Consider the following 17,736-nt stretch of genomic DNA (forward strand, 5'->3'; position numbering starts at 1 on the left):
ATTGCATCTTGAAGCACAAGATGACAGTTTGGAAGAAGTCCCAGTATGCAGTAAAGTAGTACATTAATGTAAATCAGGCACAGATGTTCTCTATATTTAAAAATTCCTAATAAAATAAGAACTGAGATGAATATCAAACTCCTGGCTTGTGTTCAAACTGAGGTTTTAAGTAAGGGAAAGGGCTGAGGTTTTTCTATAGTTGTAAAAAATATATTTACCTGTATTAATCTAATTGAAAATGCCATTGTTGTCTTGCTCTCAGTAATTTTGTTATGCAGAATAGCCCTATACTGTGCTTCAGAGCCTTGCACAGAAAAAACAGTACTTGTTGCAAAAGACAGAATTTCAATATGCAGAACCAGCTTTTATTTTCACTACATGAAAGTGAAAATAAAGAAAAATTGATTTAAGGAAGGAAGTAAATGCCATCTCCTAAGCTCTTTTCTTGTCAATTAGTATATACATGTTTCCAGGAAAGTTCTGTCATTTGCAAGGGGTAGCAACAGTGCATGGTCTGATGCTCTAAAGCTAGTTAAATTGTCCGGGCAAATGAGTGTATAAAGATTGTACAGAACATCTATTTATCAAATGTCTGCTAAATGATGTTGAGATTTAAATCTAATTGCTGAAGTTATGAGTTTGCGGAATCCCTAAATATAGCTCAATTTATATTTGTTCAATCAAAATTTGTAATTGGGTTCAGGGGGGAGAAATTATTTTTATTTAAATGTAGAGAAAAAAATAGTATTTAGAAATACTAGGAAGTTGACTTGATGAATTTCAAGATGACTAAGCAAACCCCTTCAAAAACGATATTTCATCATACTTTTTTTCAGATTCAAAGAGAGCATCTTCTCCTTTAAACTTGGCTGACCAAAGACTTCTTGATGCTAGTACTCAGTTTCAGAAGAAACAAGGCAAAAGCAATATTGATGTTTGGTGGCTCTTCGATGATGGAGGTAATGTGCTTTATACTTTAAAAACAAATGTTGAAAAAAATTATTGATGTGATTTTTAATTGTTATCTTCTGGTCAGTTCACATATAGGCTACAAATCTGTACTGTTAAACTTTTAACATGATGCTGTGTTTTCTGAATCATTCCCAAATTCTGGTCAAAACGCAGGTTTGACACTGTTGATTCCTTATCTTCTTACAACCAAAAAGAAGTGGAAAGAATGTAAGATCAGAGTGTTCATTGGTGGAAAAATAAACAGGATTGATCATGACAGAAGAGCGTAAGTTTACCTTTAAATATTCCATTTCAAATGCTGATAGAGCGTGTTACACAGATTGCTTTCTCTTTCTAGTAGTCTTCTTTCAATTTTTCTTTGGTTGGGATGTAATCATACTCTATTCTCTTTCTCCAAAAAGTTCCATTTCATAGAATCACAGAATGGTCAGGGTTGGAAGGGACCTCTGGACATCATCTAGTCTGACCCCCTGCTAAAGCAGGTTTGTCTGGAGCAGGTTGCACAGTCACATCCAGGCTGATTTTGAGTATCTCAAGAGCAGGAGACTCCACAGCCTCTCTGGGGCAGCCTGTTCCAGTGCTCTGCCACCCTCAAAGTACAGAAGTATTTCTGTTGCCCTTTGTCCTGTCACTGGGCACCACTGAAAAGAGCCTGGCCCCATCTCCTGACACCTGCCCTGAAGATATTTGTATGCATTGATAAGATCCCCTGTCTTCCCTTCTCCAGGCTACACAGGCCCAGCTCTCTCTGCCTTTCCTCACAAGGGAGATGCTCCAGTCCCCTCATCATCTTCACAGCCCTCTGCTGGACCCTCTGCAGTAGCTCCCTGTCTCTCTTGACCTGGGGAGCCCAGCACTGGGCACAGCACTCCAGATGGGACCTCACCAGGGCAAAGCTGAGGGGAAGGATCACCTCCCTCGACCTGCTGTCCATATTCTTCCTAATGCACCTCAGGATCCCATTGGCCTTCTTGCCCACAAGGGCAAACTTAGTTTGTTTTGGATGAGATACCTCAAGTTAAACTAATTCTTCTGTACTGTTGTTTGACACTTAACATTTTCTTTTTCGAATATTTCCTGAGGTTGTCTTTAAGGGAGAGAGCTCTTCTCTTAGTTTTATGGTCTTAATTCCCCCAGCCCACAAGTATGTTGTTGATTTATAACTATATACCTGGTTCCTTTGATTATTCACACACACAACACCCATTACATTTCAGATGCTTTTCTCTTAAACTAGTGTTTTTATTACCATCTGTTTATGCTGTGGAATAATTAAAAATCTGATCATGTATAAAGCCTTGGGTTTTTCCTGATGCAGGATGGCTACTTTGCTCAGCAAATTTCGGATAGACTTCTTGGACATTATGGTTCTTGGGGATATTAATACTAAGCCAAAGAAAGAAAAGTAAGTCTCAAAAATACCCAGCTTGTTTTTGAGTTGAGTTCTTGATGCTTTTCATCAATTTAGAATACCTCATTCTTTCCTGCATAACAGTTTTGATAAGAGTAGTTCTTATGACATCCAGTGTTTCATAAAAATGCATGAAATAAACTAAGGAATAACTCCTACATCCAAGAACATAGAATTTTGTATTTTTTGAATCTCTGGTACTTAGAATGTAATAATAAATTTAGAAAAATGCAATTAAAAAACCCTATTTGATGGAGCAATCTTCTTTAAAAAGAGAAATGCTCACAAAAATACGTTACTTGGATTCTTAGTTTAATGTAACAAAGCTTGCTCTTCAAATAGCCTGATCTTTTTTTTTGTAATTGCTTGGACTTTTAATTTACACTGGAATGATCAGGCATGTGATGTCTTCTGATTTTCAAGTTTAAAGTATATTAATTGTAGATGGCTTTCAGTACAAATTTATAACAGAATGTGTAAGTTCTAAAAATATCCTCCTCCTTCCCCTTCAGGTGTTCTTGAGAACGTTAAGGTTGTAAAAATATCTTTTACATAGATATGCATGTATCTGAATAATTTGACATGTTAAGCAAATTAGGAAATAATGGTTTACAACTTCTGCAGATGGTAAATGCTAATGCACATTCTTTTATACCCTGCTTTTTTAATCACCTTTTCTTAGATGTAAAGAATATACCAAGCAACTAAAACAGTAGGGCGCTTCTGGTGCTCTGATACTTCTGGATGTCTTTGCTCCTGGGAGCCTGCTACTGTAAAATGTGTAAACTCAGAGGTAGCACACCTTTATGCATAAAAAGTTGAGATTGTAGAATTAGGTGGAGTTATTTTTATTTCATAAAGTGATCCAGAAGTTAGTTTTTCTGAGAGCATTTTTCTGATCTCTATGGATACAGTCTCCATAAAATATCCAAAAGCTTCCTAAGATACAATTGGCATTAAAAATACCTGTAAACTAAGTTGAGGAAGTTCATTTTATTTTTCAAAGGCTGCTGTGCTATATAACAGGATATTGTTAAAACGTCTTTTTTTTTTTAAAAAAAGCCAAAAGATAGCAGATGGCATTTTATTTTTCGCTTTTGATGAAGGTGAAGTCATTGTGTCAAATTACTTTAGTGAAGACTGCCATGGGGAGAAAAAAAGATGGTTTTTTAGTAGGTTTCCTGGAGGAAGAGGAACCACCTCAGTTAGAAAATGGGCATGGGTGAATGTTTAATTATATGGAAGCCACACATTACATATACTGATATGGCTATATATCCTAAGGGGTATTCCTTAATGTTTGTTAAATTTAACACACTGTAATTTGCAACCACAGAAGATTGGCAATACTTTTTGTCATCTTTGTAAAAAAAACCACTTGCATAGCATAAAAATGCAGTTATTTCATTGGATGCAAGGCATACATTTCAGTATATTCTGCTAAAAACCTAGTTTATTTTTCTCACATCTCACATGCTGGAGCTATTCAAAGACAAGTTACTTTCATAACTTGTGGCAACCTTTGTTTGCTGTTCAGATATGCTTACGTGGGTAGAGAAAGTAGGGTAATGTTAAGTTGTTCTTTCTGGTAGAAATGAATGCCTCTGGTCTTCAGAAGGTTTTCTTTCAAAATTCTTGCTAGAGTTCAAGTAAATTCAAAGTAACACTTCATCTTCTAAGGAATGCAACAGGAAGACTAAACAAGATGGCTATGTATTTGCATTTGAATGTGGCTTTCAGATTGTACTGGAAAGATTAAAAAGAAGCAAAATAAAAATATCAAAGCCAAAATCCTAATGGCACTAGTATGAGATTTGATAGATATTTTTTTGTGACACAAACTTGTTTTTCAAATTTAATTCTGAAGAAGCTATTGGTAGTAGCTGTACATTTTTCAAGGTAGTACTCTTCAACTTTCAAAATTCAAGTAAAAGGCTAGTAACAGTTTTTGGTCTTTTTTTTTTTTAAACTTGCTAAAACTATATTTAGTTGCATGGTGAATGGTGAGGGCTCCTGTAGATGTTCCTAGATTTTTGCTGAATTACAGTGTTTGCATATATAAATAGCTGATGTGGTGTTCTAACTGCAATTGGTAGTGAAAAAATTTCAGTTCACTTATTTTTAAACAGCAATAAAACTTTCTGATACCATATAGATACATATAGACTCATACCTTTTTTAATATGGCTGTTCATTTAATCATCCCAGTATTGCAGCTTTTGAAGAAATGATAGAGCCCTTCCGACTTCATGAAGATGATAAAGAACAAGAAATTGCAGATAAAATGAAGGAGGATGAACCATGGAGGATAACAGATAATGAACTTGAGCTTTACAAAACAAAGGTTCTGTATTCTTTAGTCTAAACGTTAAAACTTTTTTCTCCTACTGCATTTGTGGATGTGATATCACAGAGTTCATTCTTACTATTCTTTGTCATCTGTAGCTGATTTTATGCATAGCTGATGGAAAGCAACATTTAAAACCATTTAGATGGTTTACCAAAAAAAGCAATAAATGTTTCTGCATTGGTGGGGGCTAAGCTGCTTTCCTACAGTATTTCAGCAGTTACTTTACAATAATACAGTCTATACTAATTTAATTTTTTTTGATCAAACTAATATTTTTTTGCTTTGTTATAAACCCCCCAACCCCCCCCCCCCCAAAAAATCCCAACAAACAACAACAAAGCACACCACATGTGATTGTGGTGTTAAGGAGCAGTTAAAGGTTTCACACTTTTTCCAAGCAGTAGAGACTTCAGAGATACTCCTCAAGTGCTTCTGTGGAGGAGGCTCAGGTATCTAAAGAAAGACTGGTTAAAGTTTGTCACGTGAAATTCTTCAAGGTGGTCCTGAGTATATTCCACCCATATCTTCTTTTTCCTGCCTGGGTTTTTAGAACTCCTGTGAGGACTTGCAGTAGAAAAGAAATGGGAATGATAGGTCACTCTGCATTGCAAGCATTTGGGGGTGGTGGTGGGGGCAGGGAAGGCAGGAGTCAGTCTACCAGGTAGGTACAAACTGACTGGCAGTTGCTGCAGAAATCTCGTAACTGCCTATTACCAAGGGGTGGGAGGGCAAGATTTTATGAAGTACAGTTACTTTATAGTTAGTTAATGAACTGCTTGATGCCTTGCTGTGTTCATGTCTACAAACGCCACCAAAACTCATTTCAGTGAGGTAACTGAAATGATTTATTCTTTTGTTACTGATAACTGGTTTCTACAGACAGTAGCCCACAGGCTAACTAGATTTCAGCTCATCTGAGAACAGCACAACTCTAAGAAATGGTTAACTCAAAATGTTTGCTAGAAATCTAGTTGATGTAAGAGAACTGAAAATTAATGAGGAAGCTACTTCAGATGTTAAGATGGCATAGGATAGTAAAAAAAGAGGCCCATTATTGAGATAAGCTTACCAAATGAAGATGTGGCTTCAGTTCTGTAAGACTTGTTCACTATAAGCTTATAGAATATATAGTTAAAAGAACCCTGAGGAGAGCATAAGGGGCTCTTGTTTCCAGGAGCCATGGAGGATGGTATAATTATTAGAGGAGCTAGCTTAAATTTGGCTTCCATAGTACTTGGTTTATTTGCACATTTTAGACTTACTGCTTCCTCCTCTCCCAGTGTCGCATGTATAGGTATTTCAGAAAAGTGAACAAGTTGCTAAACCAAGGTGGAAGTACATGGTTTCTGTAAATGACTCATACCAATTGATCATAACTGTTTTTCATTTTTCATGAATAAATGAACATTTTGTAGTTTTATGTAAAAGATCTTCCTAAGAAGTTTCATTTTCATTACAGACTTATCGCCAGATTAGGCTAAATGAGTTGCTGAAAGAACATTCAAGTACCGCTAACATAATTGTCATGTAAGTAAATTACTATACTGTTAGCCTTACTGATATGGAACTGTTTAATTTGAAATACAGATATATGTAAATACATGTTAGGAAAAAGCCTGTGCCTTGGCATTAAAGAATAGAAATACTCAAGGAGGTTTCAGTGCTGTGAGTATTTATTAGAAGTATGGAGCTACTATACTGATGAACAAAAATGGCCTGTGTATTTTTTTGTTTCTCATCTACTGCTTTAGGCGATTACCTCCACGTTTGTAGTGCAGCTCAGGATTCTCACATTCTTTCCACTCCTGCGTGCCAACTATTCCCCTCTCTTTCAGGTCCTTCCTTTCAGTTCTTTTTCCAGGAAATCTCTCTAGATAAAGTTAAGTCATCATCCTGCCGATGAATTTCCATGGAATTACTTCTGGTATAAACAGGCAGAATACACATTGCAGGTTTCTTTGCTGTGTTTTCCTTAAAGGCCTGCTTCAGAGCTCCATGGAGAAGTACTACAAGTGAAGTTTGAGTAGGGTAAATAGTAGTTTTTTCAAAAGAAAAGAGTATGGCATGTTTTGGAAGGACTCTGAGAAGGAATATTAGACTGCACCAATCTGGCATTGTCAGAAAAAGCTGTGGTTTAAAATCTTGAAGAAGCTCTCAAGAAACTGTCTTCAAATGAGGAGAATTCTACTTGAAACTACCTGAATGCAAAATGGTGGTAAGAGGCCAGAAATGAGGGGTAAACAGATAAAAAGGCCTGTGGTGCTTAAGGTACAAACTCTCGTTAAGTGAATTCTGAGGAAATAACCAAGAACTAGAAAGGTTAAGAAAGATAACTTGTATCTACCTTTTTGCAGAGTTGTTCTTTCATATTTCTATGATAAGACTTGTACTCCAGCAGGTTTTTCTAATTGTTGAATGCTGTTTTTCCTTGTGAATTGTAGGAGTTTGCCAGTTGCACGAAAAGGTGCAGTTTCTAGTGCACTATACATGGCCTGGTTAGAAGCGCTTTCTAAAGACCTGCCACCAATTCTCCTTGTTCGTGGGAATCATCAGAGTGTTCTTACCTTCTATTCCTAAGAGTACTGCACATTGGACAGCTATGATGAAATGGTACTTCAGTGCCCAGGGGAGAGCGACTGACAGTTGATATATTAACATCACAAAGGCAAAAAGTGACTTCTTTCACTATTTCACTGACTTGAAAGCACACAAGGAAAGTCACTGTATTTCTAAAGTTGTGACATCTTCAGTTTTATTCTATATTTTCTGTAATTTAATCTTGCTTAATGGGGGAGGATTCCTTGTTAGACTGAAGACAGAGGCTTTTTGTTTGCTATTTGAATAGCAGCAATAAAATGTTTTATTTTTAATCAATGAAAGGATTATAGATTTATAAAAGCCTTTTAGCCTTGAGGTGCCTTCTGAAATTAACCAAATCTCATCCATACATCCTGTTTTGTAAATTTATATAGAATGTCAAAATCTGCCTTCAACTAAGAGTTTAGATCAGACTTCCTTTAGTTTCTAGTATCTTCCATGTTACAATAAAAATGAATGCTGCTTTTCAGTCTTCTTCCATTGAGCTATTAGGTCTTAGTACTGTATGTTTTCTATTGTCATTTTTAATGTCATATTTTGGCTTTTTATTATTGTATCTGTTAGATTTAAAGGTGAGAATTGGGGCAGGTCAGTTGAACTAAAACAAACTCCTGATGTTATTGTCAAGACTTTGTGCTACCAAGTTTTGTAACAGTTAAAATAAAACTAACTCTACTAGCAGAGAGCATCCTTTTCTCAAATTTGACAATGTATACTACTTTGACACTAGTCCAAAATAAACAGCTAACATTAGCTACCTTGGTGAAGGATACTGGTTAATCTTTGTTCTGTAACTGTAATATGAAACTAAATTCATCTTACTGGCTGAGGCTTTTTGTCTTACTACGAATTAGAAGAAAAGAAAAAGACCTGTCCTAGTTCTTAGCCTGTTATGTTTTGGTGTCACTTTCACTTTACTTTGAAACGAAACTCAGCTTAAAGGCTTGAATGGGGATAATACAAGCAATGTGATGCTATCTAACAGAAAACAGTAAACACTATGTGGAATCTTGCTATCCAATATAAAGTGTAAAAGCTACAGTTCTCTTGCATTTTTCAACAAATGGTTAAAAGGACCACTGGTTACCAGGGGAGATGTTTTTAGGTCAATTCATTCAGTTGTCAGAAAATACAGTTAGTCTTATTAAATAATACTCAGGTTTGATTGTCTATCAATTTAGATCTATTCCATACATCCTGCTTTATATATTTTCTATGTTCAATAAAGAAACTGCCAATCTTGTGTGCCCTTTCATTGCATATTTTGAAAACTTCATAATGCAGTCTATTATGAACACCCACACAAGAAATTTCACTTGAGCCTTTGTATAGAAGGCTAGTAATGTGAACTGTTTTTAGGTAATCCTTTCTATCCAAAATATACTAGGAATTTAAAAAACATGTCACAAGTTTTTGATACTTGCATTGGACATGCTACTGGATCAGTTTATCAGCAGTTGCGTGACTTTCATTTATGCATGTGCAGAAAAAGGGTATTTTTATGCCAAATGCAAGATCAAATTGAAATGTAAGTGTTCACTTTTGAAGAACGAAGCGTAATCGTGTGGCAAGGTAGAGGTTCAAGTTGTCATTAAAGGTAAAAACATTCTACACAGTGCAGTACACACTGCTGCCAAGTTCCTGGTAAACTGCAAAAAATCTTTTTGCTGTTTTTGTCTGTTGGATTTGAGACTATGAATAATTTCACTTCAAAAATAAGAAAAAAAACATGCATGTTTTGCTGCTGTGAGATAACTGATGCCAGCATGAACCCAGCTTCTTATGATAAACTTAAGACAGTTTGCAGTAAAAGCACTGTTTCTTTCCAGGCGAGAGGGTGGGGATCAAAATTACCAACATATCTATTACAGGTTTTACAGTGTTTTCTAGGGTGTAAGGAAGTCGCATTGTGAATATGGAATCATTGCCATGTTTATTCTTTGTGGGTTACATTCTTTTGAACAGATGGACAGTAAGGCATGGACTTAGTGCTGCTATGTTTTTTTTTTAAAAAAAAAAGTAAAATGTGCGCAGGTACACTTATTTAAAAGGTGTTTTGCCCATTCAGGAAACCATTGCTTGTGATCTGTAACACAGAAACCAAATGAAGTGTGTGTATACATGCATATATGTGTATAAAATTATATAAAATATATCTAAATATGCATATGGGGATAGTTAAGGTAATGTGTGTGAAATAACGTAGGATGCTTTTCACATGCACTCTCAGAAGTCCGCTAACGCCAGACACGAGGTCAAGTTTCAAGATTTTTGCTACACTAAAACTTCAAGTTAATGGTAATTGTTTGCAGCAGATGTCAGTTAGTGGCAGCCACTCCAACTTCTGCTTTGATTTTGATACCAAATTTAGTTTTGCTCCAATCATGATTAATTACTTGAAAAATGAAATCACTTACATGTGGCAATTCATACCTTCTATAGACTAGGTTTCTTTGTATGGATTTAGAAAGACAGTAATAGCTGGAGGAAATCAACTATTTATTTGTTCACTTGTATTTAGGTTTCCTTTTACATACATTCTTTTTACATGCTTTTTCTGACATTGCGTATTTAAAAATAACAATTTAAAGATCTGAGCGTTAGTGGGTAATGGCCCACTTGGTTCGAAGATGTGAGATTTGACATTGTACTGTAACTGTCACACACAAATGCTTTTCTAATGTTTTAACGTAATTATTGCAGTTAATACTTTGTACCAGGGGGATGTCACTGCAATAAAAGGAAGTGAATTCAATACAACTGCTTGTCTAACAAAGCCTTTTTTTTTATTGGTGGGAGATAGGGAATAATAATTCTAGTTTAATGGGTTAATGCTGAAAACAGTTCCTGATACGTGAATATGCTTATTGCATGTATCTAACACTGTCCTTTATTGTGGAATTTGCTTAGGACCACGAGTTGTGAAGGTGTCTGGTGTAAGTGTGTTTTTCTTCGGGGAATGTTTACTGCTACTGGGTTAGAACAGTGGTGATTGCATAACAAAAATAAACCTTGTTTTGCTCTCTAACATTTGTCATGACTTGCCATGCAATGCAGACCAATTCCTGATAATGTTTAAGCTGGAATATTAGTATCTGAAAACTTGTTCCAATTACACAAGTTGTTGTATTTCTGAATACAATCAAGAACTTTCTAACTCCTCTTTTTCCCCTCAAAGTAGTAGTTCAGTGTGATGTGAAGAAATATATTGGGAAAATAACTTCTGAAAAGACTTGACTGCAAATGCAGGACACATTTGGCCTTAACTCCTCTAATGTACACTTAACTAGAAACTGGTTGAAAAAAATCTAAGTTGAAGAGCATAATGAGAAACAACAAGTTTTCTCATACTAAACAATAAAGCCACTGAAGAACTTTTTAACCTCATTAATTTTGGTGTTTTCTAAGCACCCGGCTGAATATTGTTGTTTGAAAATCAACATTTAATAAAATCAGACCCTCACTATGTATTTTTTAATTTACTACACACTTCCGTGCATCTAAATCTAGGCCTTGAGAGTGAGGTTTAGAGCCCAGTGGAATGGGAAGGCTTTGTTAAAGGTAAACTGCCAACTTCTACGGCATTGGCTCTAACCCATTTCAGTATATAAAGCTGCAGAGGAGAAGGTATGCAGCAGTTTTTCTAGATCCTTCTAGTTGCTGGACAAGTAGTTGATCCAAATAATGACACAGTACCATTGGCTGAATTCACAGGTGAGTAAATTCATGTATGCTTTTGAACCTAAAAAAAAAATGAAAATTGGATCAAGGTTGATCTCATGACTGAGCTACACAATCACTGAATGTTCACACTGCACAGTAACCTGTTTTGGTTTTGTTTTGAAACAGGAAAGCTGGACTCGCTTCACCTTAGTGAATGTTCTTCATTGCTGTAGTTATGCTTCTTGTATAACCTCTGTGGGATCCTGTAGATCTTGTGGGTTTATGTTCAGCAGGAGTGGGAGGTTAGGCTTCAGGTCTGTGAGACTGTAGAGGCATTGGATGGTGTTCTGCTCCAATACCCCAGTGCCTTGCTTCCCTCTGCAGGGTGAAAAACAAGTGCTTACTGATGCATCACCGAATCTTGCTACTCAGCCTCTCAATAGCACGGTGTGGAAAAGCTTTTCAGAGTTGAGACTATGGGTAGGTTGATGGAGGCTGATGCCTGCATTTAGAAGAGGGAGAAAGAAGCTGGTAACAATCATCAGTGTAACTTTTGAACTGGAGGAGTAAATGCTGAAGTAGTAGCATGCCCCTCTGATCAGCACGGAAGACCTTTCTTTCAAAACATAAAGCACTTCATATGCACCTCTGAGCATCTGACAATGACAAAAGAAACTGTACCCTGTGGGCTGTAAACATCAAACTTGCTGATGAGGTGCACAACCAGAAGTTATCTGTGTGGCCAGGCATGAGTACGTACGGGTGTGAGTAGTTACAGAATGGAGAGAAGGAACCGAAGAACAGCTGCTTTGCTGGTCCTGCCCTTGATCTGCTCGCTCTGTTCCAGCATGGCTTTGTAGGTCCAGGTACCGGCTCCCCACCCCGCCCTCGGCCAACCTGCCTCCCTTCACGGCCTGTGCGCGCCCAGAGCCGCGCTTACCTGCGAGTCACAATGCAGTGCGGAGACGGCGAATGGAATCGTGCAGGATTTAAAATGTCACGCAATGCTGAATTTTACCTTTTTAACCATCCTTTGTCCGAAGAACCCTATTCCCCATCCCACCGCCCTTCGGGCCGCGCTGCTAAAGCCCCGCCTCTCCCGGCAGCCCCGCGCCCCTATTGGCTGTGGGCGACTCTCCTCGTCCTCTTATTGGCTGCTGCCAGAGGCGGGCCGCTGGTCCTGTCTCTCGGGTCGGCCGTTGGGCCGCCGGCCCCGGGCCGCCTGCGCGGGCGGACGGTGGCAGCGGCAGCTGGGCAGCGGGCGGGGCGGGGCCCGAGGGGGCGGGGCGGGGCCTCCGCCATCAGCCGCTCTTGCGGACTTGCCGTCAGTCAGCCCTTTGTAAGTGCGCCCTGGTGTGTGGTCATGCGTGGCGTTGTGTGTTGGAACTGCTTTTCATTCGTTTCCGTGAAGTGTTACAAAATACGCTTTTAATAAGAATCTAATAGCAGTAGCACCTGGGCGTGAGAAGGGCTCGGAGCTCTGCTCCCGCTGTGTGGGGACTGGGGAAAGCAGGCCCTGACGGGCTGTAGCCAAAGCAGATTCTAGTGAGAGGTTCTAGCTCTAGGTACCTTGTCTTCATAGCCCCTCAGTTCCCGTCCACAGTAATAATCACAGAGTCCTGATAATAAAACATTAATTGTAGTGAAAGGAACAGGAAATACCATCTCCTCACAGTTCCCTAGGCATTCAGGCTCGGCTGGGAGCGCCAGGTGGCAGTACCGGCTGCCAGCATTTAGACTCGGACTCGGGTTGGAAAGGACCCCGAGATAACCCAGCCCAGCCGTTACCCCAGCAGAGCCAAGGCCACCGCTGAACTCTGTCCCCAGGTGTCTGCAGGTCTTTTAAAAACCTCCAGGGATGGCGATTCCACCACTGCCTTGGGCAGCCTCTTCCAATACTTTACAGCCCTTTCAGTGAAGAAATTGTTACCAATATCCCATCTAAACCCTCCCTGGCACAACTTGAGGCTGTTTCCCCTCATCCTAGTGTTTGTTACCTGGGAGAAGAGACTGACACCCACCTTGCTACAGCCTCTTTCAGGTGGCCGTAGAGAGCCGTAAGGTCCCCCCTGAGCCTCCTTTCCTCCAGGCTAAACAACCCCAGTTCCCTCAGCTGCTCCTCACAAGACTTGTGCTCCAGACCCTTCACCAGCTCCGTTGCCCTTCTCTAGACACACTCCAGCACCTCTTCTTCCCTCCCCTGGTACAACTTGAGGCTGTTTCCTCTTGTCCTATCGCTTGTGATCTGGGAGAAGAGACCTACCACAACCTGCCTACAATCTCTCCCCCCCGAGTCTTCTCTTCTCCAGACTAAACTACCCCAGTTCCCACAGCCACTCCACCTAAGATTTGCTCTCCGGACCCTTCAACAGCGTTGCTGCCCTTCTCTGGACACGCTCCAGCATTCTACATTCCTCTTGATGTAAAGGACCCAAAACTGAACACAGGATTTGAGGTGCAGCCTCACCAGTGCCAAGCACAGGGGGACCATCACTTCCCTAGCCCTGCTGGCCACACTGTTTCTGGTACAAGCCAGGATGCTGTTGGCCTTCTTGGCCACCTGGGCACGCTGCTGGCTCATGTTCAGCTGGCCATCAACCAACACCCCCAGGTCCTTTTCTGCCGGGCAGCTTTCCAGCCACTCTACAGGATTACTGTAGCGGTGCATAGGGTTGCTGTGGCCCAAGTGCAGGACCCAGCACTAAGCCTTGAACCTCGGACAGCTGGCCTCGGCCCATAGATCCAGCCTGTGCAAAACCCTCTGCAGAGCCTTCCTACCCTCAAGCAGATTAGCATTCCCACCCAGCTTGGTGTTGCTTGCAAATTTATTGAGGGTGCACTCCATCACCTCATCCAAATAATTGATAAAGCTATTAAATGGAACTGGCCCAGTGCTGAGCCCTGGGGAACAGCAGTTGTGACTGACTGGCTGCCAGCTGGATGTAACTCCATTCACCATCACTCTTCAGGCTTGGTCATTTAGCCACTTTTTTTGACAATGAAAAGTACACCTGTCCAAGCCATGAGCAGCCAGTTACTCCAGGAGAATGCTGTGGAAGATGGTGTCAAAGGCTGGTCACCTTGTCATAGAAAGAGATCAGGTTAGTCAAGCAGGACCTGCTCTTCCTAAACCCATGCTGGCTGGGTCTGATCACCTGGTTGTCCTGGTTGCCACATGATGGCACTCAAGATGCTCTGCTCCATAACAACACCAAGGTCAGACTGACAGGCCAGTAATTCCCTGAATCCTCCTTCCAGCCCTTCTTGTAGCTGGGCATCACTTTGGCTAACCTCCAGTCAACTGGGACCTCTCTAGTTAGCCAGAACTGTTGATAAATGATGGAAAGGGGCATGGTGAGCACTTCCGCCAGCTCCCTCAGTACCCTCAGGTGGATCCCGTCTAGCCCCATAGACTGATGTTTAAGTGGTGCAGCAGGTCACTGACCATTTCCCCTTGGATTATGGGGGCTTTATTCTGTTCCTTGTCCCTGTGTTTCAGCTCAGGGGGCTGGATACCTGGAGAACAACTGGTCTTACCATTAAGGACTGGTAAAATCTTCCCATTTCAGGTAATGCCTGAAACTGCACTCTCAAATACGGTCTTGCACTGTACTTTTGGTTTCATGAGCTAAAGAACAGTGCTTTTAATAAACTTAACACATATCAGCATAACAGTATTATTTTGCATTTTTTCCATAATTTTGACTGTGGATAGGAGAAAAGTTAAATATTAATTCCCCCCTCCCCCTACCCCTTTGTTGGAAAAATTAGCTGGTTTTGTTCTTAAGGATGCAGAAATCTCCATGCAGATGCTGCTTGTTGACTTCAAACCGCCTTTATACCACCCAGTAACCATAATTTCATAAAACACCCGGTGATGCTTGCTTTTTTCAGTATCTGTTTCCAGTTGTGTTAGCCTTAGAGAGCAGCCAGGTACATGCTGCAGTCAGAAAGAGAAGAGAGACCTTAGAAAACAAAACAGACTGACATCTAGTTCCAGAGTGATCCATAACATTACAACAAGGTATTTTTGCTTCATAAGTAACAAACAAGAGAAATGTCCACCACCTTCTACAAGTACAGAGAGAGGGGCAAGATGATAAAAGCTTTACATCCCTCCAAAATATCCAGGTACTAGCTATCTGCAGTGTTGGAGGAAACACAATAGTGTAGCACTAGGCATTTCCAAGCTTATTAAGCTTGAGAATAACTATTACCACTCTGTTGGTGTGTTTTGCAACTATTAACTACATCTTGGAACATGTCTTTGGAATTAAATTTTTCTCTGCAAAACAGATGGTAAAAATGGATTCACAAGCAAAGGATTTCCACAGGCTCTGGCTGAAAATCAGAGAGCTGTGATTAGTCTTGAAACATGCTCACTCCGAGTCCTGTATGGTCGTTCATTCTTTCAGACCAGGCTGCCTGGCTGTTTGGTTGAACCGCAGTGTTGTGAGTTATAGGGAGTCTTGAATAGTTCCATCGTACTACCGTTAACAATTACATAGATTAACAATTAGAACAGTACTAAAAAAAATTATACATGAAGCAGGAGATGGGATGTATGTATGAAAGAATATGCCAGATAATCAAATGTTAGCTTGGGTGTTTTGTAAGTATTATAGTCATTTTAGTGCAACTCATCTCTGATGAGCAGTGGGGGTAAAGAAAAAAAATCAAAACTTCAAAAATATAAGCACAAAGTTAAGCATGTTGTTCGTAGTAAAACATAGTAGTTTAAGCACCAGTAACGCAGAAATCACAGCAGATCAAAGCACAGTGCCTGCCAAGAGGAACTTGCACCTCAAAGGAAATGACACTTTAAGGAGTCAACCAACAACAGCCATTCACAGTATTAACACATGAAATCAAGGCTAACCACAGAATAGTGTTGCCTTTCACATGGGATTTTGGCTAACCTCATATAGAATTTCATTTTACTTTTGATTGCACAGTTGAGTGTTGTTACTTTAAGAGTCTTCATTGTCACTAAAATCTTCCTGTATTCTTCAACCAGCAACAGTAATATTTCAGACATGGTAGAATGTCATGGGAAAACACAAGCTTTGGCAAATACATGCCAAATCTTACTAAGCACTCTCTATCTTTTATTTTTTAATTTTAACTGTATTGCAGGGTTTGTGGTTTGCTGTTTTCTTGTTCTTACCTTGATTGTAAGCATCTAGAAAAATGAGGCTTGATTCTCAGCAAGGACCCGGGAGTCACCATGATGTAAATAATTCCAATGGATAAAAAAAAAAAAAAGGACTTTATGTTTACTTGTCAACTCTGGGAACAAAGCATCCTCTCTAGCCAGAAAACAGATCTGACTTTTTCCATCCTGTACTATTGGCCAACCCTGAAACTCTTAGGTTGTTCTAGAAAACTCATTCTGTTCCAGGCAGAAAACATATGCCAGCATTAATTTATGATTTGGAGTCTGTCTTTGCAAATGTATTTGTGTGCTGTCCTCCAAATGCATCATAATCAAGAAATTTTCACTTTCCCAGGATTAGGCAAGATTAGTAATAAAAAGCAACTTCTCCTACTGTAACTTTGACTATAGGTAGGTCACCTCTAAGTAAAGGGCAACAGGTTCTGAGCTTGTAGTTCTGTCCTTGTTCTGGCAGTCATTAACTGTATTCTATGGTGGCTTTTATGCCAGGAAGTGACTTCGTGGCAGATTTGGGATTCAGATCAAATCCTGATTTCTAGGATTTGCTGTGAATACTAGGAATATTCTCTCTTCCCTTTAATGGGAAAGAGTTTTAAGTGAATCTGTTGTAATTACTTCTGACTTTAAACATTCCTGTTTTGTGGGATAATTAATTGTTACTACTGAAAAAAAATTATAAATCAACTACATAACACAGCTTTTTCCTTCAGTCCATAAACCTAAGGTAAGATCCAAGCTATCTACTTCTTGGCTTCTCTACAATACATGTATGGATCTTTGAAATTAGTTTGTGGTATATGGAGCTGGAAGGAATGACAAGGTTCTTCCTAAGACTTAAGATTTTCATGGTGGCTGTAGTAATGGTGGGGGTGGTCAGGTCATGTCGTTTGACAGATCTTTGAAGTTTGTATTGTTCATTCTCCAGGTGAGCCACTAGTGAGCAGTTTTTTATGGATAAGGTACAATTTCTTTTTCTTAACTTTAAAAAACATTAGAAAAAATCTTTTACTCTCCCACCTGCCTTCCTGGCTCTGCTTTAGTAAGAGAGATGCAAACTTAAGAAATGGTAAGTGCATTTTTGGCTCTTGCTGTTTTTTTGAGAACTGTTTAAAAAACAAAGCTCCAAGTTCTTTTCCAGAACTGAGTATCACGTAGAAAGTTTTAAGGTACCTGGTTGTATTTTGGGGATTTTCATACTTGTAAAATATATCATTTTGGAAGAGACCTGTGGAGGTCATCAAGCACAGCCCTCTTCTCAAAGCAGCTCTACATACATCAGGTTGCTCAAGGCCTTGTCAGATTGAGTTTTTAGTATCTCCAAGGCTCTCTGGGTATCTGTTCTAGTGTTCAAATTACAAGTTTTCATCGTAAGGATGGTCAAATCAGACTTTCCCATGTTGCAGCTTTTCTGTTGCCTCTCATCTTGTTGTCCACCAGGGAGAATGCACCTCCACTAGGTTATTGAAGACATGGAAAAGGTCTCCCCACTGCTTTCTTGTCTTAAGATGAAAAAATTCCGTTTTCTGAATCTTCTCTTACGTGTTGCATGCTTTAGCGCAGTAACCA

General features: G+C 39.5%; 1 protein-coding gene and 1 long non-coding RNA gene across 2 annotated transcripts in view; one reads left to right on the plus strand and one right to left on the minus strand.

The window, feature by feature from the left end:
- Positions 1–10,091, plus strand: part of SLC12A2 (solute carrier family 12 member 2) — a 61,826-nt gene extending 51,735 nt beyond the window's left edge. The window contains exons 22-27 of the mRNA XM_040579707.1: positions 837–959; positions 1,126–1,237; positions 2,291–2,377; positions 4,592–4,727; positions 6,193–6,260; positions 7,175–10,091. Coding sequence (XP_040435641.1) covers positions 837–959; positions 1,126–1,237; positions 2,291–2,377; positions 4,592–4,727; positions 6,193–6,260; positions 7,175–7,310 — 662 coding nt within the window. The 3' untranslated portion in view covers positions 7,311–10,091. The remainder of the gene's footprint in view (positions 1–836; positions 960–1,125; positions 1,238–2,290; positions 2,378–4,591; positions 4,728–6,192; positions 6,261–7,174) is intronic.
- Positions 9,344–12,061, minus strand: LOC121081057. The gene is made up of 2 exons (XR_005825572.1): positions 11,935–12,061; positions 9,344–11,372 (listed from the first exon to the last, which is right to left on the minus strand). It is a non-coding gene; the product is annotated as an uncharacterized LOC121081057 (long non-coding RNA).
- Positions 12,062–17,736: the final 5,675 nt, after the last annotated feature.

Source organism: Falco naumanni, chromosome Z, assembly GCF_017639655.2.
Source record: "Falco naumanni isolate bFalNau1 chromosome Z, bFalNau1.pat, whole genome shotgun sequence".
Taxonomy (NCBI): Eukaryota; Metazoa; Chordata; class Aves; order Falconiformes; family Falconidae; genus Falco; species Falco naumanni.